Consider the following 20,620-nt stretch of genomic DNA (forward strand, 5'->3'; position numbering starts at 1 on the left):
ATCCCACGAACTGACGTAAATTTGAGGGGGTGTGGTTACACGAGGCGTTTCAGGCAGGTCTGGGTGAGCATTCGCATTTGGATAGAATTAATCTTTTGTTCCGACACGTAAATTTTTGCATTTTATAACACACACCAAATACATAGAAAAACACATATTCGTGCCATATGACCCCTTAAACATCTACTGTGTTAACATAAAGCCTACATTAGGTCAATGCCACACATGTAATAATATTAATAATAAAACATGTTTTTCATTTCTCCATGCTCTCTGTAATCAGCTGTATGTATGTCTGATTAAAATTGAGAGGATGTTGGTGACTATGAAAATCCCTGTTGACTTCTAGGGTCTTTTATCGGCAACCGAACAATCATACGAGTACATTTACAATGATCAGCACTAGTGAAACTTTTGAAAATACCATAGCGTTGTTTATTGGAACTTCTGACCACAAGTAAATGGCAGTCAGAAAACAACTTCCTGTCTGCTGAGATTTGTCTTTTCATTTGCTTCTGATGTAATACTGATATAGCAAATGTTCAGAATTTTATACTGAGTAATGCCACAATAGTGTGTGCGCTGAAGTTTCTAAATATGGAAACCTGTGCACAACTCTTACGTTTCAGGTTTCACAAGTGACATGACGGTTAGGATTGTTGATGGCTGCACGAGATGCTGACTGCCTTAACAGTCAAGTTTCAGTCCCTGTTTGCAGTCGTTAAAGTATGGAAGACTTTTGTCAGGTCATTTTGTTGAGAGGTACATTTTATTTATTTTATTGTTTATAAACAAGCCACTGCTCATCCAACCATAAACAAACAGACACACACATAATACGTGACAACTCTAGGTTACTATAAGGCAGACAGTGGCTTTGCGAGTTTCACTATTAACATTCTAAGGGGCTTACCACTCAATAATTTATTTCACCAAGCTTAGATAACCAATTACGTTGAGCTTTGTGATCTTACAGTGTTTTTGTTGTTGAAAGTGTATTGAAAGTGTCATGATTTCAAAATGAAGAATTCTGCTTGATAACACTAGGCATGTGTACTTATTTCTTTTAAATCTGACATACATGAGTACACATTTAAAAAATAGAAGAATTGGGCTTTAAAGCTTGGTTTCCTTAAACCAGACAAAATCTATGCAAATACACGTGTAAAATTATAGTGTCTAAACCAGTTTAAAACAATACTGAAATTCTCTCGTGTTCCCCAGAATACACTGTGTTGTGTTGTTTTGTTTTCCCCCCATTAGTTTATGCACATTAATGAGGGAATTGTGTGTAATTAAATCAAATACAACTAGTTAAAATCCTAGTACTCCCAGTGTTAGCAGTATTTCACACAAATATAAAATGTGCATAAATCAGACCAAGAGTGGTGCAAAAAACACTATATTTTACATAAGACATCGCAAGAAAGGTGACACAAAAAACAAGACTCCGACCACAGGAAGAGTCCCTCCTACACAGCTGTTTAAGTAGGCCTTTCTGATTGAAGAAATATAGGTCAAAGGACACAAATCTTACAAAAATATACTGTGGACACCATATAAATATACAACGAATGTGAAATACAAGAAACATTATAAAGCACTGGTGCTTTCACTGCTGAGCTGAATGCATTGAAATTGTCCTGTAGTTAGTGTTGTAATGCAGGTATGCGACATTCAGACCTCTAAGACTTATTTCAAAACATTAGAAGTAAAATAAGACAAATTAAAGGAGGATGATCAAAGATGGGAACTGGTGTCAGCCAGAACGGGTGAAGAAAATTCTCTCAACATAAATAACTACAGTACATTCATGTACATACAGTCACAGATTTTTTGTTTATACAACCACAAAAAGCATTTTAGTAACACTTTCTATATATTAGGTGTGTAAAAGCTTTGATTAACGCATTTTAAGCATATTGTAGTGCATACTTAACTTTATTTGCATTACACCACAGTACACAGTATTATAATGTTTTGTAACTGCACTTATGATGTATTATAAGTGCATTAATTTTACAGGCTTAATAGAAACTGTTGTCAATTTACAATCTAATGTTAAATCCTCTAGCAGAATATAATGTATATAAAAACTAAATTTAAGAAATATTATTTGTGACTTGAAACAAAGACAAAAGTCTATGGTGCCCTGAAATAAGATTCTTTTGTTTAAGGAGGCTACGAATTTAAAACAATCCTTGCTCTCAGGTAACAGGCTTCACACACTGAACAACACACATCAGTGAGAAAAAACTACACAATTTGTAGTGTTATGTATGTCAGATTAATGTTTCTTTACCACAATGAAGCCGATCTAGTATGATTGATCTTGCTGACCAGTGATTACATGGAAACTTGGTGGAAAATCCCTCCTCTCGTTTATTTCTCATACTTTGGTTCTTTGCCTTTTGAAATGTGTACCGTCGCAGGCTCACTTCCTGTAATATCCATTAAAAGTCCTTTAAAAGTCCCGCTGCATTTGTGTCCTGCAGTCTACACGTTCACTCATCTGATTCATATCTGAGGAAAGAACAACACACAAAAATACAAACATGGATGGAACTTTAATAACACCACTTGAAAGTTAGTTTGGTGGTCATAACATGCAAAGTTAAAGTGTACCTTTGTAATCTTTTTCTGAGATCCTTAATCTGTTCATTCTTTTTAGTGAGAATCTCTTTCATGTTTCGGTAGGCAGCGGTCTGCTGGAATTTTTTCTCCAGTTCCTAAAGAAGTAAAAAACAAATGGCTGAGTAAACAATGACAGCATTTAAGAGAACTTTAGGTGAACTGTCCCTTTAAATGGCAAAAATCATAATGTGATTATTGTAATCACCTTCTCAGCTAATGCTAGTTGCTCCTGGATTCGCAGCAGGTCGTGTTTAGCCGACACCAGGTTGTCCTGCAGGTCCTTCTGAGAGGCCATGTTGGCATTCAAGGTCTTCTCAAAGTCAGACTGCATTGCCGCTACTGTGCCTTCTAGATTAGCGATCTCCTGAGCGACCATGACAGACTGCAAAAGGACAAAGAGAACCTGTAAACGTCTTTTATTATACTGTAGACTCTATATATAAGGGGGGAGGGTGCAATACTGTAAGTAACATTGATTATAAAATAAACATAAATGGCAAATAAACAGCACGTACCATGTTTCCATGAAGCCAAATAAATAACAAAAATGATCAAACATAACTTCATGAACAAAATATGATGATTTATACTGGCTAAAGCAGGAAGCCAAGCAGGTTGATCAACAAGCTCAAATCAAAATACAAAGAACAAACACAAACAAACCATTGATAACATTTAGGCCTAGAGAAGTCCTGATTAAGTTTTTTTATTTTATTTATATTATATTTTCCTATAGTTAAGTATAAACATCAGATACTCTGTTGTTATAAAAATCAATCCGATTTATATGCTTGACAACTGAAAGCTCTGCAATAAATTAAGAATACTATATATGCATTCAAGTTATTTTCCTCAGCTTCTACATATTTTTTGGGAAACAAGCACATTTTTATTTAACATTGAACAGAACGATGTAGCTTTATAGTAAAACTAGTGTTGTGCACAAAACATCTCAATCTAAAGGTCTTTGCACATACGGTCCGAAATGCTTCTATGCGTTTTTTCGTATTTGGCGCTCGTTTGTACGGTGTCTCTGAATGGTCAAATAGGCTCTCAAAATGCCTGCTACGAATGCCAAAAACACAGACAATCGAACCCAGTCCGAATATTTTTATGACGGACTAAAATATCATAGGCAGTGTGTAAATGTGATTGACACAACATGTCGTATTTATTTTATTTTTTAACGCGCGGAAATTTCGGAAGCAAATTTCGGACTCAATGTAAAATGGCCTTAAATCAGATTCAGCTTATTGGAGCTGCAGCATTACTCGAGACATCCCTATTTAGGTCCATAAAAGCGAGTTTTTCTTACCTGCTGATCTCCTTGGTTCCTCTGAAGGTCTCTCAAGGCTCGTTCTGCTCTGGATTTGTTGTCTAAAGCACTCATAGCCTAGAAAACAACAGCTGAAATGATTAATTAATAACAATAATAATCTTGTTGGTTGTGGTTGGGGGATTTCTTTTGTTGGGGTTATGTGGGTCTGGTTTGGTCTTGTTTTGTGGTCGATGTCGGACAACAGAGAAATAAAGTTACATTATGCAATTACTATTTTCCCTGGTTGTTCGTCTGTTTTCTGGAGTCGATCGCCAAGTGGAACCTGCATGGTTTCGGCGAGTGGGACTTCCTGGGTCGCGGGTGGTGGGCTCTCCCTCTTCTTCGTGGATGTTTGCTCGGTGGCTTTTAGTCGGGGTCACTGAGGGCAGCTATGACATGTCACGGCCCTCCCGGCAGATCCTGGTTTCTCTGTTCTTCATTAATCAATCATTGGAGTTTGGGATCCTCCCTGGGCTGTGTTAGCTTGCTCACCGTGAGACTGCATTTATTTCTTTATTAGATATTATTTACTAGAATGATCTTGCTTGCTCTATAAACACCATGCACTGTGCTGTGTTTTACCTTTCTGTGTTTTTCTGTTTTTCTTATTTGCTCCTGTAAAGCTGCTTTGGAACAATGCACATTGTGAAAAGCGTTATATAAATAAACTTGAATTGGCCCCCAAAACCATCTTCTCACCCTAAAAATGTGTGAAAGTCGAGGCATTGGATAATAAAATATGAAAACCAAGCAGCACAATGGATATGTGGTGTAGGGATGCATGATAAATTATCGGCCATATCGGGATCGGCCGATAAACGGTCATATTTTATGTTATCGGTATCGGCCGGTAATAAAATTAAGCTGATATATTATAGCCTATAAATCATATATCATTTCCTCTGGATAAACTTCTTCAGCTGCACAATACTGTACAGTATTGTCTTTCTGTCATGATCATTCACTTACTCCTATCAACAAGTCATTGTTGATGTAGGTACAGTATGTAGATACAGTATCTGTGAATCTGAAAATTATAGGAACAAAAGCATGTTGCTTGAATCTGACTGCTGTCTGAATGCTTTCTGTCTTAAGACCTGTTAGACTCGTGGCTATAAAGTAATATGTAATTTGTTTATTAATTAAAAAAATTACCAGAATTTTTTAAAGAATCGTTTACTAGTGTAAGGTAGGCTTGGTTCATAATTTTAAGAACCTTGTTTCTGCAATGAATCTTTTCAAATAAAAGCAGTTGTTCACTTTCTGCCTTTTGTTTCAGTCTTAGGGAATTTATGGTAATATTTAGATTCAGTATATCGGCAAATATATCAGTTATCGGCTTCCAATGTTTAAGAATTGTCAGTTATCAGCCAAAATTGACAAATCGGTGCATCCCAAGTTCAGTATCTAAATACTTTGAGATCACTGAATGTTTTTAACTTTCAAGATTTTTCCTTTTACCTGAGACTCCAATGTTTTGAGTCTAGCTTTCAACTTTTCATTTTCTTCTTGTAGTCTGGAAATCTCCTGAAGTCGAAAAGTAATACCTGTTAGTATCATCATTGACGTTGATGTGCATGTGTACATAGATGTTTCCAATGGATCATTACAGATTCTACATTATCTCACAAGTCTTTAGAGCTTTGCTATGTTAATATAAAGTTTGTCTTACCTTCTGGAGAAGTTCTGACACACCACCTTCGTTTAAAGGAGCTAATTTTGGCTTACTGGACTCCTGATTTACCTAAAGGCATATAAGACAGGTATTAATAGTCTCTTGCCATGACAAGATATAAACAAGTTTTATAAGGTTCTCATTCAAAGCTACTTTACAGTTTCAGAATACTCAGAGATCTGGAGGGGGTCTTGGGCCGCGAATACGTGTTTTTCTGTGTCTTTGGTGTGATAAGTTGCCCATGCATGTATTAGACACGTAAAATTGCAAAAATTAAGTGTCGGAACAAAAGATGCATTCTATTCAAAGCGAATGCTCACCCAGATCCAAATTGCCTCGTGTAACCACACCCCAACAAATCTATGTCAGTTCGTGGTATGATTTGACTTAGACCGCCCAAATGTATACGCAAGTAAGGTGGGCGTACCTGTCAGTACAATTGCTTTGGAACCTGATGTTCCTAATATGGTAAGAGGCGTTACATTTCCGTCATAGACTTGCAGTTTTCGACCAATCACTACGCACTTAACTGGTAGTTAACTGGCCAATCATAGAACACCTTGCTTTTCAGAGCGATGAGCTTTGTTACAAATCTGTGTGTTTCAGAGAGGAAGGGCAAAGAGGAGATACAAACATGCACGGTATGTGGAAAATACAGCGTTTTTAACCTTAAATCATGTATACACATTGAATAACAAGAAAATTAAACCAAAAAATGTGCTTTAGCCGTGTCATATGACCCTTTAATACACTTTAAATTATATATTTAGACTCAATCATTAATCATATGGCAGAGAATCATCTGGACATAATTCAAATTCACTTTTGTGTGCTTCATGGAAGGTTGAGGTTGAATAAATAATAACATGCTTTATTTTTCTCCTAAAAGCTGATTTTTTCCCCTCATGACCACCAAACAGTAAAACAGTGAAAACATCACAAGATTCGTTTTTAAACAAAAAAGGAAGTTCTGCTTTTGCTCTGACAAACAACATCAGAGACCGAAGACCTGCAAAACCTTCTGCTTCTCATCTCCACTGATTTAACCGCTAACTGAATATCTGCACATCTTAAACACTACAAAACATGTAAAAAAATTGCACTTTAAACTGCAAAATGTGTGAATCCTCCACTTGCTGCAGATAAAATGAATATAAACGCTGTTAAACAAACACGGACTACGCCTATTAGAGATAAATATCCTTTGATGTCTCACCTTGCTGTTGGGTTTGAAATCAGTCTTCTCGAACTCAGCAACTTGCTCCAGTAACTCTCTAAAAAAGAAAACAAAAACAGAAGTGAAACTGAGGGATGTGAAATTAATGTAATATTCAATGTGGATGAAAAGACAGGTTATGTCATATTGTATATTTCAGGGCCTTTAACAGGGGGGTTTAAAATGATCAATGACCATAAACTTAAAGACTTCAGTATGTTAACAAATACATAACGTTAACGTAAACAAATATAAAAAGTACTCCTAAACATAAAAATAAATACTCATAAATACCACATAAAACCTTCCAAACCTGTATGACTTTCTTCACCAGAATACAAAATAAGATATTTTGAAGAATGTTGTTAACCAAACAATGGCAGTACGCATTCGCATTGTCAAAGGGTACCGCCATTGTTCGGTTACGTCAAAATATCTTTTTCTGCGGTAGAAATAAAGTCATATAGGTTTGAAAGTACGAGAGGTTGAATAAATGATGAGAGAATTTTCCTTTTTTCATGAAATAGTAGGTAAATGCATTTAAATACACTGAAAATGACAGGAGCCTAATCTTTTATCCTAGCTTTGGATAAAAATGTCTGCTAAATAAATCAAAAAATGTAACACTCAGTTTTATAGAACACGCAACAAGGACCCTAATACATCTCTGTATCTAGAACCGGCCAAAGACCGAAGACTCGCTTATAGATGCATGACATGTAAAAATGTAAAAGATGTAGTTACAACATCAGACCCTTCAAAATTTCATTTAACCGTATCTCAAAGCAACACAAAAGAAGTAACACTGGCACAGAATCAGGGGCACCTGCTCTCATTCACTCTAGTAGGTGGAGTGAAAGAAGGCAGAGACTTTAAAAACACTGTTGTGTGAGGAAGAAAAAAGCCCCTCCTTCTCCTTATGAAAACAGTTTGTGGTAGGCAAAACAACTCTCTGGCGCGTGGCTACACGCGTGGTCTTATAAAGATGCTGCCCATGCATAGGATGTGCAGATATGGGTGTTTTCCCTGTGTTTGTGTGTGTGTGAGGCCCATCCCTGATGTTTTGAGGAGGGAGGGACATACACAGCTGTTTGAGGAGGCCGTGTGTTTAGAAACATGAAACGGGTTTAGCCGCAAAAGCACACATTCAACGCTGCAAATGCAACATGTGTTGACAAACGTCGTGCTGCTCAGCTCTCTCTGATCTGTTTATCATTCTTTTTTTTTCGTTTAGTCAACTGCCGAATAAAAGGTCAAATTAAGTTCTACCACTTTGTATGCTATAAAAGGAACAGTGAAATGAAAAATGACTGATAAAATGAAAAATAACTTCTACAAATTATCTACTCAGAATTATTTAGTTTGAAACCTGTAGTTTTTCTGCAGAATGCAAAAGAAAACAATAAAGAATGTTTGCATTTTCATAACATACAATGTATGTGGACTGGGCCTGTCAAGCAAAATTTGGAAAAAGTGAACAAATTAAATAAATAAATAAAAATTATTATTCTTTCTACCATTTAATCGGATGCATCTAATGCAACAAAAGTCATGCATTCTACTGTGAAACACAGAAAAAATCCTTATCTCAAGGTTTTGTGTCCATACAATGGAAGTCAATGGGAGCCAATGTTGTTCGGTTACAAACATTCTTTATAATATTTTCTTTTGTCTGCAGAAGAAATTAAGTCATACAGGTTTGAAATGACGTGTGGATGAGGAAATTATGACAGAATTTTCATTATTGGGTGAACTTTTACATTAACTTTGTTCTATTACTATAGCTGTAATATTAAGATCTTTATGGCTTTATCTATTATTAAGATCTGTCAAGCTTTATCTTTATATCTTTTCTCCGATTTATTTCCACTTTTTTCTAATCACATCATTCGCTTAATGTCTATTCTTAGTATTGTAAGACAAATCTTAAGTCTCCACAACTTGATGACACATCAATCAATTGGTTCTGGGACATCTACTAGTACGAGGACTCGTATAGACTAAAAGTTGTGCACAATAAACCTCTCAAGCCCACCACAGTGTTGCAAAAGTTAAAGTTACCTGCTCGATTTTCACATGACTTCAAGAAAGAAACTTGCCTGCTGTGTGAGTGAAAAGTGAAAGTGTGACATTCAGTTGACCTTCCAGAGCAAGGCCTGAGCCGAGCGGTAGGAAGGATGTGGTTCGACGGTAAAGCGGAGGGCATGGGTCACATTAGTGACAGAAGATGTTTGAGGTCATGAGTGAAATTAACCATTCTGCCTCAAGTTCCTCATCACGAGTTCTTCAAAATGATTATGTGATGTTTACAACAACGCATTACAAACACAGTCTATTGCACACAACTTGCACCAGATCAACTGATTTCTGGATTCGATGACTGTTTACCAGTGGAATTTTTTTATGGAGTATTACTACACGGCTCGTCGAAATGCTTGATTCTGATTGGCCAGTCCTGATATTTGTGTGATACAAGACTCACACCGTCGGGGCTTATTTCTGCAATAACAACCAGCTGCCTGTACATCATACCTTACATACCTAACTAGTATCCACCTGTTCTAACCAGACTTGGTCAGGTTTTTGACGTTCTTCTCTCTGTCCTTCTGTTTCCTCCAGATCTGATTCATCAGTATGCAGTTGCAAGCAGAATTCTTTCAGCCCGGTTCAATCCACCAAATACAAGCAACACCTTGAGTTTCAGTGAACCCTTCCTCTAGCTCTGTAAAGTCAGTCCACAGTGGCCCTTGGAAACTTTTCAACCCAATAAACATACGTTCCACCATACCTGTTTATCAAATCCATTGAAATCCCTCTTCCCCTCAGCTTTTGTACTTCTCACACATCAATAGGTGGTTTCTAGTAGAACTCCATTGACTAAACCTTTTCTCTCCTCTTCTCCCTGATGGATCCATTTCAGCTTTCCTGGTCTCCCTCGCAGTATATGTTCTTCATCTTCTTTAGACGGCAGTCTCAGACAGAATAATTTAATGCTATAGCTGTCTGAAACTTTCTCTATGTCTGACATTCAATTCTCCCACAATCCTTTATAATCGTTATTCTTTTCAATAGCATAATCAGGGTTTCTGCAGGTTTCACAAAGTCAAATTTTAGACTTTTTAAGACCATTGTGAATAAAATATAAGACCTGTATCACAACATAAAAAACCTCACATCCAACATTCCCAGATCAATTTCTTCCTGGCATACGAAGCAGTCGCTTCAAAAAAGTTTGTGTTTCAATATGTAGAGTTACATGGCCATAGGAAAATTAAGACCTGATTAAAATTATTTAAGACCTAGAAGACATTAATTCAGTGAATTTAAGACTTTTTAAAGCCTTACATTTTTACATGGGAATTTAAGACTTTTTAGACTTTTTATTACTCCATGGAAACCCTGATAATATTTCTTGCTTTCAGGGTTACATTTATGCAAGTTTTCTCACATGTCGTGGAGCCAAGGATGCATGTTGCGACCTTAACAAAGCCAAACGCATCCAGAATCAAAGTTTGTGTTAGCAAAATATATGTTTACTGTACATATTCACTTTGTATTTATAAGCACACACATACAGGCACATATTTAAGAAAATATAAATATACAAATTAATAAAAAATATATATATAATTTAAATTATAAGTAATTAAAAATATGTAAATAAGTAAATAAATATTTCCTAAATATTTAAATTACTATATTTTTTATTAATTTATATATTGTATATCTTTCTTAAATATGTGCCTGTATGTGTGCGTTTATAAATACAAAATGAATAGTACACACCACACAGACATATATACAAATAAACAAACGTGATCTCAAGTATCTTATCCTTGTCATGACATCACCAAAGAACCCCCTGCTCACCTAATACACAATAAACCAATACAATGGTTTAATCTATGGGGTCGACTGTTCCTTTGGGGTAAACTGAATCAAAGGTTTCAGTATTGTCGACTTTTTAACATTTGACATTTAACATCCTGATGAAGCCCTCACCTGTTCTCCAGCTCAGAGATGTCTGTCTGCAGTCTCAGGTAGAACTTCTCTGCTTGGGAAAACAGTTGTCGCAGGAGCAGCACGTTAGTGTGAGCCGTGTTTATGAGTTCCATCTCCACTTCTCCACGCACTAGAATCTGCAGCCCATCAAGCATGTCAGACACCTCGTCCACTGTGTACGTCTCCTCCATAAGCCTTTCACATGGGGGGGGGGGGGTAGACAACAGACACAAAAGGCCAAAATAACATTTAAATCTAATGTTTGCTTTACCTCCTGTTTCATGAGATACCTTAAAATGGCACAAAGGAAATGTTTCACCCTTTCTGTTGTGTAGAATGTTACCTGCTGTCCTTGAGGTCTTGGAAACAGGAGTCGATGGTCTTCAGTCTCAGTGCGCGTTTAGAGCGGGCAAAATGTATGTAGTTGATGGCCTCATTTTGATGGTGCTCATTAAAACCAAAATCAGCCTGTGAGGGAAATCAGAACTGTAAATTAAATGACAAACAGCTCTTCACGTGCAGATTTAAGTTTCAGAAAACTTACTGATGAGGAATGGCGCCCTCTTCTGGTCTACATACACATCGCAAATAACGTTTAATTACGAGCTGTAGGAAATAACTTAACAATTCAAGCAAGTTTGGCTTTCATATGTGGTTTAACAGATCTTTAAACATATATAAAGTAATCTGAAATCCTCAAAAAACGATTATATAAATATTTAATTTGTCCAGTAACGTTAGTGGCTATGGTTTCATGTTGACTTTATTGTGCCTCTAACTTGTTAAAGGGTCACTTTTATCAGTATAGCATGATGCTATATTGCGGGTACCAAATACATTTCAAATAAACAAAATTTGTATTGTTTAATATTTAAATCGCTCGCAGAATTGCACATGTTAATGGTATATTATTATTGGCCTAGTTTTTACTCTCCCCCCTGTCGTCATGTACACACTTTAGTGATCAGACAGAGTTTATAGATCATAAAAAGGATATGCGTAAAATCTGTTTCATTCGTGGGAACACACGTGTCTCATTTTCCAGTTTTCCATCAGATCAGCTACGTTAGTGTTAGCTGGCTAAGCTACTTACCATGGCAGAAGGATGATGCGGAGCAGAGTTTTGTCGTGACGAGATGAAAATCTAGACTGACATATACCACGTTTACATAAGGCTTGACTGTCAGAAGGCACTGTAAAGAAAACTGATGGGAATGATGCTCACAACCGGACAATTTGTGGAGCTAGCGAGAAGACAGTCATGTTATGCTTTGGTTGCGCTTGGAAACGGAACAGCGTCACTGCGTCACTAAGCACACCGAAGAGAGCGAGTTGGACAAATGTCAGTAGGGGGCGCTCTGTGCACGCCTGTGTTGGTGGCTGTAAATGTAGATTTATTTCTTTAGATTTTAATTTAAAACGTGTATGTTTTATTTGTGAGCAAAATATCCTAATGAGGTAGGAAATAATCATCTTAATAACAACTTTGAAAAAACAACTAAAATGTTTTTGATATAATAGTCTTTTTTATAGGAAATAAACATTTTAAATTCAACACAAAAGAAGTAGGAACTTTACTTTGCCAGTTTACACAATTGTGACCCTGGACAACAAAACCGGTCTTATGGGTCAATATTTTTACATAATTTGAAAGTTGAATAATTAAGCTTTCTATTGATTTATGGGTTGTTGGGATATGCTTATATCTGACGGAGATATAACTGTTTAAATCTCTGGAATCTGAGAGCGCAAAGAATCAAAATATTGAGAAAATTGCCTTTGAAGTTGTTAATAAGAGGCACTGTTACTGGTCATCCACTTACAAAAATAAAGTTTTGATATATTTAGCATATAAAAATTTACAAAGTATCTTCATGGAACATGATCTTTACGAAATATCCTAATGATTTTTGGCATAAAAGAAAAATCTATTATTTTGACCCATGCAATGTATCTTTGGCTTTAACTAAAAGTGTTCCCCTGCTACTTAAGACTGGTTTTGTGATCCAGTGTCACAATTTAGTTTATACAAATCTCTCTTTCTAGTTCGTTTCTGGACCACCAAGTGCCGTATGACAAATAAAAGGTTTGTGTCCCATGGAAAAGATTTATAAGCATGACAGATATTCTGCCCAACTCTTAGGAAAATATAATATGGTTTTAATATAGCAAAAGAATCGAAATGACTGCAACAGTTGACAGATTGAGATTTGTATTCCTACAGTGATTTCTCTCATACTGTGATTATTCTGTATTGTAGCACACAAAAGTTTAGTTGAAGACTAGTTGAAGATAATCACTTTTTTAACAAAAAGTATCAACATCTGTAGGCCTAAATATTTTTCTGTTTTACCAAATAATTCTGTTACTGTAATAACAGGATAGGCAGATAAGCTCTGCTTTTTGGAGCCATGTAATTCTGTCCTATCAACTCATGTGAACTTAATAAACGTTCATGTGTTTCTGTGTTTACTTAAAGGCCAAACAGTAGTCAATATTCGTTTTAGTTTTGCATTGGACTACACTAAAAAAGCGTGAAAACCCAGCCTTTATTTCTGCTGTGGTCAGTGACTAACTTAATTAGGATAACAGGCAGCACATGCTAGACCCCTTGGATCAGATGCTTCATAACGTGACTATACGTCCATTACTGTCCTATTTCACATCACTCTTCATGAGGACAAGACACGGACAGCAAGATGTTTCCCCTTTACCTCCAGTCACGGTGAGTCCCTGGGACTTTAGAACACTCATTTCTTACCGAGAGGATCAAATAAAAGGCAATGTCACAACAAATGTGCCATGAGCCGGTTTTCAGTTAGATGTAGAAAAAGCTTCATTCCCTCTTGACTTGAGTTTTTAAAAAATAGCTAATTGAATATTTACAGTTTATTAGTCATTTCATTTTAATCTTATTTTGCTTGCATCTATCATTCCAACTGAGCTGTATTTATGACTTTTTTTGTTTTGATTGACATAATAGTCACAGGCAGTGTCACTTTAAAAGGTCATAATATGAGAATGAGTTTAGTATTTTACGTCATTTAATAGAGGAAACAAGTCATTTAAACTAATAATTTTAGATAGGACTGTGTGATGGACTGGACACTTGTTCAGGGTGGTTCCCTGGCTCGGCACGAGACAGTTCTCTCAACTTTATTATTGGCAGATGTATAGTAGCTCAAAGGTCTTTATGGTGTCCAAGTTGCCATAGGTGTTTGAGAAACTCCATGAATCATATTATTCTATCGGATCACATACAATTCCAATTGTATTAGAAAATTCATGGTACCGTATAAACAAAAAACAATTTAGTTGTCTTGCAGACTTTGTTTGGGTCTGGTTTTACAGCGTCTTTGCTTTTTACAACAAAACATTTGAGACACCTTTTCGTTCATTTCAAGTTATATGTCCAGATTCTCCATCTTCACACATCTAGCAGATGCAGGACTTTTCTATTTCCTGTGTCTTCAAAGCTTCTGATTGTTTGAGGCTCCAAACATGACTGTCTCTATAACCAGAAAAGGCGGAGGAAAATTCCACCGAATTACCCGGACTGTTGGAATCGACTACAATTCGTTGGACCTCCAGCAATTTGGAGAAAGGCACCCGTGTCTCTATCAAAAACTGGACATCACACATTCTCATGTCATGAACATGAGCTATAAACTCAATACGGGCCCAGCCGGTCACATTTGAATGGTGGAGTCTGACTCTGAAGGGTGAGATGCCAGTAAGAAGACACATTTTCTCTGCCATAGAGAAACTACTCCATTTCAAAGTAACCCTGGTTTGCATCACCAGGTTTTCAATATTTATAGCAAAAGGTTGAAGGGGGGCATTTTGGAAATTATCCCGATGTACTTTTAGAAGGAACCACTAGGGGAGCCATTAGCAAAGGATTTTGTATGGATGTAGAGATTTACTGGTGGTACTAATGAGTCAATATGGATAGCTGTGACCCCGGGGACTTTCACTACTGCATTGTCATCCACCCTTGTGTCAATATCAAGGCGGCAAAAATTTCAAGACGTTCTGTCAGACAAGGACTATTTTGTGGCATCCAGACTCACTGGAAGATACACAAAATGGCACGTCACAACAAGTATAAAGGGTAGATGAATTTAGCATATTGTAATTCAGCAGTGTGAAATCAACCCTAACCCTACTAGAAACCTCTAAATATATTGGCTGGAAAACTTTACATATAAATGTATTAAAGAAATTCCAGATTTTTATGTCACACACACAGTTATATGTGCATACAACCAGCAGAGAAATCAAATCTGACTGTGTAAAGTTGCTGTCAAACGATTAATTGGGATTAGTCACATCCAGAATAAATGTTTGTGTTTACATAATAGTATTTGTCTGTGTACTGGGCATATTTATTTTGTATTTATAAAAACATACACACGCATGCCTGCATGCAATATAAAAAATTCATACAAATTTATATATAATTAAAATAATTGGTACATACAAATAAATATATGTACACATGTATGTGTATGTGTTGATAAATAAAAAAATAATATGCACAGTATTATTCATAATTCTGGATGCGATTAATCGGGATTAATTAAAATGGCGGTAACTCAGACAGCTTCTGAATGTCTCATGTTAATCTTGAGTACTTACTGAATAGTACCGTACCCTTCAAATATCTGTAGAGCCTTTAGTTTGATAACATTCATATAAGGCAGATACGGCTGTACGATTATTTCTGAAGAAGTAGGCTTACTGATGCGTACGGAACTAAAGCACTGACGTAAGCACACATTGTCAACAAAATACAGACATATGGGAAAGTTTCGCTAACTGTGTGCGGTTCATGTAAGGCATCTTTTAGCGCTTTTTACAACTCCATCTATCAGTTTCAAATGATCTCCAAAACCAGCGTTATATCCATCGTTTATATAACATCCATCACTGAAATGCCGTGAACAAACAAACACACCTCAACTTCTCTCTCTATCGCAAGAGAAACAAGCTGCAGACGCAGGCCCATAGGACAGTCAATCTGGACGCAGCGCAACCAATCTTGATGGTAAGCAGGTCTTCCTATCGCTCGTCGGTTGACACGTGCATCGAGCAAAGAAATACTACATCATACGTCCAACTCGTTTTTTGACAAGTTGACCTGTTGACATGACGAGCATAAGAAGAAAGCGCGTTTAACATGGTTAAGACATCAGAATGCATGAAACACTATTGCACATCACGTAAGACAAAAATATAAAGGAAAGGAAAAAAAGGCGTTGAACTAGTGAGCTGAACGATTGTAAGCATATGCAAAAACATTAAAAGGTTTCGAGCCTCGGTTCACTGTGCTTTGTAGCAAAACATGTTGGTAGGACATATCTTTCCAGAGTCTGTGTGCTGCCAACACCCACCGATTCACCTTATCTTACTGTAACCAACACAGAGATATCAAACCGAATTATCACAAGGACAAAATTAATTTATAATTCTGTATATTTTACTTGCTAATTTTTCACATTTTAAATGTAAAGAAACCCCAGACTTTGCCTGCGCTAGCTCATACATTCTGAAAGGTCTGCATTCTATACTTGGTTGGGCTATAGTCTAACTGACACAAGATCTTATCTATAATTAATTGGACGTATTAAGATTTATAAAGTATATGCACATCAAAATATATTTGCATGGAGCTTTTCAACGAATATGAACTTTTATTATATATATATATATATATATATATATATATATATATATATATATATATATATATATATATATATATACATATATAAACTTCAGTTATACTTCTAGGAACATTTTGTATGGTCACATTATAAGCCTAATGAATTGATATTAGTTAAATTATCTGTAAGAGTTAAAGTTAATGAAAACCACGTGTTAACTAAATGGGCACATCATTTTTTGCAGCGTGGCTAAGGACTTTTAACAGCTACCTTCCTGGATTGAGCATGTTCAAGTCTAGCTTGACCATTTTACACTAGTTATGACAAGCAAAAACCTTATAAAACATATCTACAGTTTTGCAACTCCAGGAAGATTTGTTGAAAAAAATGCGTTTCCAATGAATTTGCTAAACCCTCGCAATCCTTTACTAAACCCGTTGTGTGCACACACCCCTGTCATAACCTCCACTTCCTTACTTCCTGTCAAACCAATCACCTGACAGACGCATGAGACGCGGCGGTCGTGCGCACGCGCAGTGCCCTGCTGGTGGCAGAAGGAAGATGGCGGCGTCCTGAGTTTTCCTACAGAGGGAAGCGCAGTTGGCCAGTTTGGGCATCAGTTTGGGCATCAGTTTGGAATTACTGAGCTGCACCATCCGCGCATAAAGGAGGGTGGGGGGCTGAGGGACAACACCGAATCGCTCCTGATATCATAGATCCAGGTAAACACATCGGCGAGAGGTTCCTTCCTATCTGCATTCATTGCGCTGGAGCTGAGCTGTGATATCAGGCCACTGGCGTCTGACAGCGTCCAGTTACTTCAAATGCAACACTTACTGTAGAAAATATCCCATAGTTTCCCCACTACAATACCAGCTAGATGTGAAACCTCAATGAGTTAAATAAAATAATCTTTCAGGCATTGTACGGATCTTTCGTAATCTGGCTGTCATGTCGAACGATTTGTTTTTTATTGCATTTATGCAAATGGCAAGTTTTTTGTAACCAGTGATATGTTGTTTGCGGTAAACTGTGGTGATGCTACAGGTAGTAATCGGTATGTTACTATTTTTTATGATGATGCAAGCCTAGTGTCTTTATAAATGGTGACTTACATTTAACTTGCAGTTTTGCTTTCTCTTGTGCTGCTGGATGGATGTCAGTGCAGTGTGCTTAATCGTATGGCCATGCCGTTAAAATATGTGCATATGTTACTCGTTTGATTTAATGTCATTTTGAAAGGAAGTGCCACCAGCTCACAGAGCCGAGTAATGTTTTCTAAATGCACTTCCCACTCCAATTTCTTCAAAAAATGTCTTTAAGCGTCTTGCTAGCGTTTTTTTGACGTCAAACTCTTGAACTGTATGCTTGCTTAATATACATATGAAATGCAGTCATATGTCACGTGGTGTTTTGCCACATTCAGGGAATTCCGTAAACCTTTTGCAGTGATTTGAGTTTGCAGGCCTCGATTTCTAAAAAACAACATGAAGAATGTTTTGTGTTCCCTTACTTGAGGGAAGTAATAACGGTTATGTTCCCAGGGTTGTATTAAAGGCGATTTAGCACTTTCTGTTTGAGGCTTCGGGTTCTGACATGGGCACTGAAGCACATGACCGAGCCATGTGACTGCCATCCTTTATTAAGATGAACACTGGCCTGTCAAGCTGAGAGTGTCTGGACTCTGGATGACATGTTTGGCTTCCTGCTGAACCAGCTATTAATATGACATCATAATTCAAATGTTGTTTTTAAAAGAATCCAGTGTTTTTTAGTCTATATTTAATTTGAGTTGTTTTTAATAATTTGTCCTATAAAACAATATACAGCACAACAAAGTTGTTTCCAATAGTATTAGCCTTCGTAAATAAATAAAGAGTGGGATTAATATTTGGATAACTATTTATATTATTTTGTCTGCGCGTTATGTACTCAATATTTCATTTGTTTTTATATTTTTGACATTTTTTCCGATTATTTATGTTTTTCATAATCTCCTGCCAGGGTGCAGGCTCACACTTGTGCAATTCTGTAGTTTTATGTTAAGTATTTTACACCATAAATATGTGCTCATCAACCATGTGTTTTATTGAAAGTTTGTATTATTGGTTTAGCCACATGTTCATATGTTCATCATGTCCTCAGCCTCAGGATTATCGATTAGTTTAGTCCTGGCATATTCCACAATGAAAAAACTGTACAGAGAGGCGGATGTAGAGGCATGATCATGAAGAATGAAGGACACTGTAAAACTGCTTCTATTGATCTGTACTAAGAGCTGTTCAAATTGGTCACATGACTGCCATATCCTGGAATCATTGCTGCCGTTTTTGTACATACTCGGGCTATTAATGCATTTCACCTGGTATAATGCATTTTACTGCTGCTAGACTGCAGATTACCCAAGAGGACACACATATTAGTGTTAGACAGATTGGTGAATATTCCACATGCTGTAGCCTGGCATTGCTTGTCTTTGTCAAAATTGAGAAACGTTTTTAATGCACTGCAGCTGCATTCATTTTTAAAAGCTTATGTCATTGCAGTTCATCGCTTTTCTGTCATTGATTTGTACTTCATCATGAAAACAATGCAGCATCACTTACCGGTATTATAAGTGACAGCCCTGCGTTTTGTTGTCAACATAATAAAAAACTACCTGCAAATGAAAACAAAAAAATATTTATATAATAATTAAATTTATTTCTGTATAATGCATGAGAAATGCAATTATACTTTTTAAACCGTTTAATCTATTTAATGTTCGGTTAATAATAGCAATAATCAAGAAAATACAGACATATTTGTCATTGTTGGTGACTCAACGTGCTAAAAATAATGTCACGGTGCAAAAAGCTAATTTTATAGAAATTGTACCTGACTGGCTGTTTTTATAAGTTTAGCCAGAATGCACAGAATTTCAAAATTGTCAAAGGTTCAGTCAGTGTGAGGTTTGGGTGATGAATCATGACCTCTCACATACAATAAGTGAGTTTCTGAGCTCCTGTAATGGCGTCTCGGCTTTAGCAGAGAAAAGTGGAAGGAAGGAAGGATGGAGTCAGTCATTTTCAGCTCTGATGCAGAATGCTGACAGAGACATTCATATATTCCTGTTCAACACGGTTCATGGATCAAACACATCTCAGCACTCTTTGCATTGCTCTCTGAATAGGCGCCCCCTCTTTTCTTTCCCTTCTTTTCTGGCTTGTTTTTTTTGTGGCAATCACAGTCAGATTCTCCACCTTGTTTTTGGGTTTTGTCAGACAATACATACAGATCTCACATATTCTACACGCGTCTATTATCTTGCATACCTTTGGGGATACTTATTGAGATTTCCATGTCTGTGATTAATCATGGAGTAAACTTAACGCCTTCTTTTTAGGAGGGCCAAAGTTTTTCTCCCAAAGTTATTAAAAGTTCCTTTTACATCTTTGTGTATCTCTTTTCCATGTCCCCAGTCTGTTGCTTTCTAAATCTTCACCTGCCTCAAAAACAAACATTTGAATAGAAAGGCATTGAGGGTGAGATGTGGAATCTGTGAGTCCAGTGTGAAGTGTGCTTGTGTTGTTAGTTTGTCAAGACTGTTGGTTATTTTCAATGTCTATATGTGGTATGGCAGCGATGCCATGTGGCAGTGAAATATGCAGACTGGTTGGCTTACTATTCCAGTTTAATAGTGTGCTTAGTAATACATTTCCTGTGAAGGAAATATGCTGTCTTCATATTATCAGTATTTTACCATGTCCAAAAAAATCTGACGCATACAAATATCTTAGAGACACAGAGGTGTGCTGGGCTCTTAACATTTGGGTCAGTAAGTAACCAGACCCATAGCGACTTTTTAGCAATGTGAAGATTTGTTGTTGAGTTTTGCATGACCAATCAGAATGCAGTTTAGTCTATTAAATCTTTGAAAAATATCATACACCGTATATGTAAAAACTATTATTAGTACTAATAACCAAATCCTTGATTTTTTTCATTTCACTCTGTTTAGATGTGATGAAAAAACACTGTGCTACATTTAGTTCCAGTTTTCTTAACTATGTATATGCTTAAATACTATACCTTTGTCATCTTTGTTGAAAGTAAATCAGGTTGTT

At 36.6% G+C, this 20,620-nt stretch overlaps 2 protein-coding genes across 4 annotated transcripts in view; one reads left to right on the forward strand and one right to left on the reverse strand.

Annotated features, from left to right (window-relative positions):
• Positions 1-772: 772 nt before the first annotated feature.
• Positions 773-12,140, reverse strand: lztfl1 (leucine zipper transcription factor-like 1). The gene is made up of 10 exons (XM_056738901.1): positions 11,939-12,140; positions 11,189-11,313; positions 10,846-11,040; positions 6,844-6,901; positions 5,625-5,696; positions 5,414-5,479; positions 3,950-4,027; positions 2,840-3,016; positions 2,626-2,729; positions 773-2,523 (listed from the first exon to the last, which is right to left on the reverse strand). The coding sequence occupies exons 1-10, from the start codon at positions 11,939-11,941 to the stop codon at positions 2,505-2,507; spliced, it is 897 nt and encodes a 298-aa protein (XP_056594879.1). The 5' UTR covers positions 11,942-12,140; the 3' UTR covers positions 773-2,504.
• Positions 12,141-17,076: 4,936 nt separating this feature from the next.
• The window catches only part of LOC130413234 (dnaJ homolog subfamily C member 13-like), a 33,360-nt gene continuing 29,816 nt past the window's right edge, over positions 17,077-20,620 (forward strand). For all 3 annotated transcript variants that reach the window (XM_056738299.1, XM_056738297.1, XM_056738298.1), the window contains exon 1: positions 17,077-17,236. The gene's annotated coding sequence lies outside the window, so the exon portion shown is untranslated. The remainder of the gene's footprint in view (positions 17,237-20,620) is intronic.

This window comes from Triplophysa dalaica, chromosome 23 (assembly GCF_015846415.1).
Source record: "Triplophysa dalaica isolate WHDGS20190420 chromosome 23, ASM1584641v1, whole genome shotgun sequence".
In the NCBI taxonomy this organism is placed as follows: Eukaryota; Metazoa; Chordata; class Actinopteri; order Cypriniformes; family Nemacheilidae; genus Triplophysa; species Triplophysa dalaica.

Excerpts from the sequence above, each read along its gene's own strand:
- lztfl1 (XM_056738901.1), bottom strand. Across the intron at positions 11,041-11,188 it reads CAAGACCTCAAGGACAGCAG|GCTTATGGAGGAGACGTACA; the intron begins GTAACATTCTAC and ends CCCATGTGAAAG. Across the intron at positions 4,028-5,413 it reads TCAAAACATTGGAGTCTCAG|GCTATGAGTGCTTTAGACAA; the intron begins GTAAAAGGAAAA and ends GTTGTTTTCTAG.